This window comes from Helianthus annuus, chromosome 12 (assembly GCF_002127325.2).
Source record: "Helianthus annuus cultivar XRQ/B chromosome 12, HanXRQr2.0-SUNRISE, whole genome shotgun sequence".
NCBI classification, from domain to species: Eukaryota; Viridiplantae; Streptophyta; class Magnoliopsida; order Asterales; family Asteraceae; genus Helianthus; species Helianthus annuus.
In genome coordinates this window covers 31,754,478-31,762,497 of record NC_035444.2, presented here as the reverse complement: position 1 = coordinate 31,762,497, position 8,020 = coordinate 31,754,478, and the positions used below count along the sequence as shown (strand labels likewise).

Here is an 8,020-nt window from a genome sequence, read left to right as displayed (position 1 = left end):
GATAGAGATTTTAATTGTTATTTGTATAGATATAAATAATAATTATCTATAATAATTAGGTTGAAGAGATTAAACTAAATAATATTTCATAGGAGATTATCTATAATTATAATTAATTAGAAGATATTAAACTAAATGATAATTATCCATAGAGTATATGGCATAATATTATAACAAGTGTCCCAAACATGGTTTGTTTCTTTTATTATAGATATAGATATAGATTTGATGTATATTTATAACTTTATTCATTATTTTATTTAAGTTGAATACACTTAGTTTTGGATTCGATAAATATGAAATAAAATATTGTTAGTTTATCGTTAAAAAATCATGTTTAAATTTCTAAATTGTTAGTTGGAATTTTTTTTTAAATTTCAGGGTATATATAGATTTAGAATCAAAATAAAATTCTAATATAATATTTAAATCTTTTTAATTAAAATTTAAAATTTAACAATAAATTATTGATGCCTTCATTGAATGACATGTGTCCCAAATCAGGTTTCTTTTATTATATAGTATAGATAAGCTTCACTCAACGTAAACAATTTTGTTACATTAATTAATAAATTAGAAAAGTTTAAACTAAAATAATAATTATTTATAAGAGATGGCCTAATATGATGACAAGTGTCCCTAAAGTGGTTTCTTTTATTATATAGTAAGATTACATATTAATTTTTATACACAAAATATAATATAATATTAATTAATATAGTTAGAGATAAACATACAAATTCAAATTTAATTAATAATTATCTATAACAATATAAATGTATCAAATAATATAATAAGTATAATATTATTTAATATAGTTAGAGATCAAACGTATAATTTCAAATTTAATTAATAGTAAATTACTTTTTGAGTCCCTATGTTTTAGTGGTTTTAACTATTTGAATCCAAAATAAAAAAGTTTAACGTCTAGAGTCTCTAAACGCTCATTGGTACCCCCTGTGAAAAAATTCAAAAAACCTTTTATAAGGCCAAATTCTATAAGTTCTTACAACTTGTCGAAATTTTTATTTTACCCTAACCATATATATTTGTTAAGATAAAATATATCATTTAGATATAAACAATAATTATTAATAAAGTATCAAATCACATGTACAGGTACTTATAGTATATAACTTAGAAGACTAAAATTACAAGCGGATTATCTAAATAAAGTACCAAATTATCTTTAATGCGAACACTAAATGATTTTTAAAAGACAATTTTTTTTGCTATTAAATATATAACATTAGATTTACTTAAGCCGTGTAATACGCGTGTTCAATATTTTCTTCCAATTTTAAATTTATGTTACTATCAATATGTTTTTGTCTTAAAAAATGGTCCAACTTCCTAATAACATTGAGTTTTAAATATTAAACTTAATTTCAATTATATTACGCAACTAAAGACATTATCATCATGCTAAATAAAGACATTATATAATATTATAAAAATTTTAATTTCAATATTTAAATGTCAACTACTAATTAAAAAAAATTGTTGTAGACGCTAAAATTTATAGTTTAAAAAACTTTAGTCCTACTTTTTTAAACGTATACTTTATTTTTAGTATGATTTTTTAATATGTAATATTTTCTATATAACGATGATATTCGTATCTTGTCTCATGATCCATATATCTAAAAATAGTATTTATTATATCATTAATATACATAGTAGAATTTAATTACAATTTATTTACCATAACCTCATAACTTACAATTATTTTTAAAAATACTTACAATTTTATGATCATTATTTTTTTTAGTGTTACTTCCTTTTAAGACATAATAAAATGGATTTTAGTATCTCAAAAGAGAAGTGAAAACTTAAAAAATTATTTTGAATAGCGAAAATATAACTCTTCTTTTGTTTTACTATTTTATCTAAATAAGTCATGTCATTAATAAGGATTATATACAAGTTTATAATTTACATTTTTTCGTCATTTAACCCGTGTAATACACGGGGTTTTAATCTAACTTATAATAAAAGACTACAAATAATGCCACGTGTCATTCTCTACTTCAACATCATAAATTTTATTTATATTCGTTTAACAAATTTCTTTTAATATTAATATTAATTATTAATTAATAACCAATATATAGATATCACTTATTTTTATCCTTATTTTTATCTAAAATTAATAAATAACTTCAATTTTACAATTTAGACCATTTGTTTTTTTACTTTTAACCCAAAATTTTTCAACTTTTTCAATTTAATCCCAACTCTTTTTTATTTTCAATTTTGGTCCACCATACTTTTCATCTTTCCCAAGTTTTCGTTTCGTTCTAAATTTTGTGAGTTAACGCAATGCAACGTGCGTGTGGGGTTCAACATTTTTTCGTTTATTTTTTCCCGTTTGACTGGTCACGTCTATTTTTCTGCGTTTGTCAAGTTCGTCCAACATGCGGGTCCTGGATGGACTTAGTTATTTTTTTCTATGTTTTACGTTTCGATTTAATTTCTCAGCAACGAGCGTGCGTGATTCAAAGATCTTACGTATGCTTTTCGCTCGGCGTTATTTTTTTCCCGTTTTTATTTATTTTGATTTTACGAGCTTTTCTGGTGTTGGTGGTCACTGTCAATGGTATAGTATTGCTACTACTTAACACAGTTTTATGACAACCGCTGCAACGCAGGGGCTTAATACTAGTATTTAACAAAAAAATGGTTAAATCAACGACTTTGTTCTCTAGAGTATTTATAAAGAGAAAAAACTAATAAAATTTCCGCAATATTCAACGGAAAGCACTAAAACTTTTTTTCTTCGTAAGGTAGGGACGCTCCACTAGTGTTGAAATTTCATCACTCACAACATCCAATCAAGTTCCGCTATGTCATCGAGCTTTATTTCATCACTAGAGATGGATTTTAGTGAAAATGTCCATCACTCACCATACACTCATCTCCATCATCGAACATGTGCAGCATCTTCAATTCTTCACGCCTGACCATGGTAACGCGTTAGCCCATCCACGCGTTATAAAGGAGGGTGGCGATGGTGTATCACGCCATGCGTGAAGAAAATGTGACCACAGAGCGCCCCGAGTTCTCTAAGAAAACCACCTAGATTTCAATATTCAATGTTATTTTTTTTTCTAAATTCAAATATACAACCTTATATGCAATAGATGTGAATTTTGGTTAAACCATAGGGATTATTTTTTTTTTCTTATTTAATTTGAAGTAGAAGGTCATCATGAAAAAAAACCAGTAAGGTTCTGTTTGGTAGCCTCTGAATGGTCATTAAGAGGCTACCTCTTAATGGAACCATTAAGAATTTTACCAATGAGAAGTTAGAAAAATGTGACATGTGATAATTTACCATTCAGAGGTTACCTCTTAACCATTCAGACTTGAGTTTACCTCTTATTCATTCAGAGGTTTTAAACCATTAAGAGATAGCATCTGAATGGTCATTAAGAGGCTACCAAACAACCCCTAAATCATAATCAAGTTTTCTTAAACCTGAGACTAAAATAAGGTTGCCAATCACCCTCTGTCTACCTCGGATAGCGGTGTGGTGATACGGTACTTTTCCTCTATTTTGAAAGTGAAAGATTTCAATCAAGGTATAAATATAAGTGTATTTAAAAGTAGATTAGTTTATCATTAGACTATCTATTGTGAGATGACGTACCATGGCACCGCACCCCGTTAACAAGTCAAACACCAAGCCATGGGCGTTAAAGGGGGGTGTCAAGGGTGGAGACGTTAGAGCATCCACAATAGAGGTATTTTTAGATGTTTTTAAGGAGAGAGAAAGTGATGTGGATGAGAGAGGGTGTGAGGTGGAGGAGAGAGTGTGTGGCAATGTATGTGAGAGGATACGGAGTGGTGCGGTAAGGGTGAGCGGCAAGGGGGTTTGCCGCGCGGGAACACCGCCGCCGACCCCCCTTTGCCGCTCGGTTTCAATCTTGATCGGTGACCAAATGCCGATGCGGTGAAGGGAGGAAGGAGAGGGGGGGTGTGTGGTGGGGTCCATGCCATCTCTCAAATCACACATTTTTCCGAATATGTCACAGAATAGTAACCAAGTTTCAAAAGTGTTCTGATTAGGTCACTCGTGTCGTTTTTGTCTCAATTAGATAACTTAACATTCAAATTGAGCCATGTCTTTTTTTCCATGTGTCAAAAGAAAAATGGAGCATAAGATGCTAGGGTCGGATTATTATAATATAAGAAATTATATTTATTAAAAATAAAAACACTTTAATTACATTAAAAATTAAAAAAAATTAAAATCCACGTTATTGCTCGATGTTAGCATCAAAGAAAAGAGAAAAAAGAAACAAAAATCCTCATCACCACGGTTACCTATGAATCGGATGAAAAAACCCTTAATTTTAATAAAAAAATGGATGTTGAGTGACCTGATTGAAACAATTTTGAAACTTGAGTGACCTAATTGGAACACTTTTAAAACTTGGTTACTATTCTACAAAGTTACCTTTTTTTTTAAAAAAAAGTTTACCACTTCACCAAGTGTCTAACCATTGCCAACACTTTTTAGCATAATTTAAACACTTTTCACTGATTGACGTGACGCACTCTGATTGGTTGATTTTTTAGTTTGACACTCTCAAGTGTCTAACCACTCCTTATACCATGAGAAAGAATGAGAAAAAATGGATGAAAGAAAGTAATATGAGTGTGATGTAGGAGATAGGAGAGAGAAGATAAATTTTTGATAGATTTTTTGTTTGTGAAAGAGCAAGAGAGAGAAAGTGTTGGGCAGATGTCATGTGACATCTTAAAAACATCGACTAAATATTTATTATTTTGATTTCTCTTACCCCCTCAACACTCCACCAATCACATACACACACATATTTTCTAATTTTTTTCTTTTATTTAATTTGTTAGTTAAACCACATATCACTTATTAAAAAACTACATCCAACGCCAACACTGGTATAACATCATAACAGACCGTTAATCCACTTTTTAGCTAGGATGATTCTATTACGCCTAACTTTTTGCTATTTGCACCAAGTATGTGACATTAATAAGTACATTCTATTATTTTTATCTACATTTTGATGTAAATTTGATACGGCTCCGTTTTTTATAAAATTTATACCAAAATGTAGATAATAATAACTACACCGCAAAACCATATTCGTTTTTAATAAAACATTATATATCGGACGTTATAAAAAACACAAATATGTACTTAGGCTGAAGGATATGAGGATCATGATTAGAACATAATTCACCCACACAGGAACATGAATGGAAGACTACATAATCTATTTTAACATATAAAAAACCAACCCCTACACTCACTAACCCATCTCGGGGCTTTTACTCCTCAGAAACCGGAGTTAAAACAGTAGTTTTGGTACCAATTTACATATCACTGCACTTTCCCTCTATATACATACATACTCTCTCACTCAGCTAGATTTAGAGAGAGGAACAACACCTACAACTATGTTTCCTCTCTGATTCACCCTATTATCCGGATCGTCTTCTTCCTCTCCTCTCTCCCAGTGTATGATTCTCCATCAGATCTGGTCAGTTTTCACTTATTGTTTTTGTTCTTCATCTTTCTACTGTGTACTGTCGTTCATGACTGTTTTCTCCTTAAAATACTAACTGTTTTTCTTAGTTTAATCTCAGTTCCAGATCATCTTTATCTAACTGTTTCATATTCTTCTTCTGGATGTTTTTTTCTTTTCTCCACAGATTAGAACAAACCACACTGTTTACATTCAATCACATGTTTACTGTTTGAACTTTGAAACCAACCCAAATTCAGTCTTTGATGATCGTTTCAGTACCATCCTAACCTTAACAGCCAGTTCGGTTCAGGCCCAAATGGCTGTAGCAGTTTTCAAGAGTCCCATGGGTAGAGAATACCATGGAAACGATCGAAAACCGACCGGTACACGCCGGGTTTTTGTCCAAACCGAAAGCGGATGCGTCTTAGGAATGGAACTGGATCGAAACGACAATGTTCATATGGTGAAACGACGCCTGCAGGTTGCTCTTAATGTCCCTATTGAAGAAAGCTCTTTAACTTTTGGAGATATGGTGTTGAAGAACGATCTTAGCGCGATTCGCAACGATTCGCCTCTTTTGTTGACAAGAAATTTGATGCATAGAAGCTCTTCGACCCCGTGTTTGTCCCCTTCGGGTAGGGAGACACAACAGCGGGATCGAAGCGGGCCTGTTGAGATTCTGGGCCGGACCAGTATCTTTACGCGGACGAAAGAGCTTGTTAACGAGGTCGTGGAGGCTTTGAACTCGGGTGTTGACCCGATTCGGGTTCATGGGGGGCTTGGAGGGGCTTATTATTTTAGAAACTGTAGCGGTGAGTGTGTAGCGATTGTGAAACCGACGGATGAGGAGCCGTTTGCGCCTAATAACCCGAAAGGGTTTGTGGGGAAGACTCTGGGTCAGCCTGGGTTGAAACGGTCGGTTCGGGTTGGTGAAACGGGCTTTCGAGAAGTGGCTGCTTATCTTCTTGATTATGATCATTTTGCTAATGTGCCCCCTACTGCATTGGTTAAAATTACTCATTCTGTTTTCAATGTTAATGATGATGGTATGAGTGGGAATAATAGAAAGAAGAAATGTTTTAGTAAAATTGCTTCATTTCAACAGTTTATTGTTCATGATTTTGATGCTAGTGATCATGGGACATCGAGTTTTTCGGTGTCTAATGTTCATCGTATCGGTATATTAGATGTTAGGATCTTAAACACGGACCGCCACGCGGGGAATCTGCTCGTTAGAAAGGTTAATGATGGTGGAAAGTTAGGTCAGCAAGTCGAGCTCATTCCGATTGATCACGGTCTGTGTCTGCCTGAAAGTTTAGAGGATCCGTATTTCGAGTGGATTCATTGGCCACAAGCTTCTATCCCGTTTTCAGAAGATGAACTCGACTACATTGAATCACTTGACCCGTATCAGGATTCGGAGATGTTGAGAAATGAGCTTCCGATGATTCGTGAAGCCTGTCTACGCGTTCTGACCCTATGCACCATTTTTCTAAAACAGGCTGCGGGTTTCGGTCTGTGTCTGGCTGAGATCGGTGAGATGATGACCCGTGAGTTCAGGCGTGGTGAAGAGGCGCCCAGTGAGCTCGAGGTGTTGTGTATGGAGGCTAGACGGGCTGCAGCCGAGACCAATAGAGAAACATTTGTGTTATCTCCTAAAACCGGACTGCAGGAAGACGGTTTCCAATTTGAAATCGATTATGGTGATTTGGAATCTTCCATAAACCCGACGCTTCCATTCCAATTCGGAATCGGGAGAAACCCGCTTTCTAAACTTGAAGAAGAAGATGAAAACGAAGAAGACGTTGTGCGTCCCGCTTCAGGAAAGATTCCTTCTGTGTCAAACCTATCTACGTCGTTGAAAAAAAGCTTAAGCGTAGGCGACTCACCGGCTGGGCATAGGAGTGCAAGTGAGCAGGTACCCGCGAGTGCTAGCTTTGTGAAAGTGGCGGACATGACCGATGAGGAATGGAGTCAGTTTTTAGAGAAGTTTCGGGGGCTTTTGCAGCACGCGTTGATTGCGCGTAAGTTGGGCGGTGCAGGACCGAGGCAGCGACAGAGGCTCGGTACTTCTTGCCGGTTTTGAGAGTGTAGGTTAAAGTTGTTTGAGTTTGAGTTTATGTTGTTGTGTTGATGTAGGTTTTTACTGTTTTAGGATGGAGTCCTTGTGGACCTGTTTTATAAATAATTTGTAGAATATGAAAAATGAAAGAAAAGATAAAAGAATGAAAATAGTGGTGTAAAAATGGAAATATTTGGAAGTTTGTGATTTGGTTTTTGTTTTTGTTTTTAGAAGTTGGGTTGTGAAAGTACAAATAAATTGCAGAGGAAATAAAAACAATACCTAATATTGTATGTGGTCATAAATGATCAGCTGTAAAGAGAAACCTAACTGAATTATTGTGGTAATGTGGTGTTTTTTGACACCTAAAAAGAACTAACCAAACAAAAAATAAATGTTTTCCATGTTCCTTATATGACTAGACGTGTGTATATACATG

General features: G+C 33.8%; 1 protein-coding gene across 1 annotated transcript; it reads left to right on the top strand.

Moving 5' to 3' along the window:
• Positions 1-5,391: 5,391 nt before the first annotated feature.
• Positions 5,392-7,814, top strand: LOC110892670 (phosphatidylinositol 4-kinase gamma 7). The gene is made up of 2 exons (XM_035980886.1): positions 5,392-5,531; positions 5,796-7,814. Exons 1-2 carry the CDS (start codon positions 5,512-5,514, stop codon positions 7,603-7,605), a joined length of 1,830 nt encoding a protein of 609 aa, XP_035836779.1. The 5' UTR covers positions 5,392-5,511; the 3' UTR covers positions 7,606-7,814.
• Positions 7,815-8,020: the final 206 nt, after the last annotated feature.

Bases quoted from the DNA above. Each gene is read 5' to 3' on its own strand.
- LOC110892670 (XM_035980886.1), top strand. From the start codon at position 5,512: ATGATTCTCCATCAGATCTG. The intron at 5,532-5,795 runs GTCAGTTTTCAC...TGATCGTTTCAG, and splicing joins ATGATTCTCCATCAGATCTG to TACCATCCTAACCTTAACAG.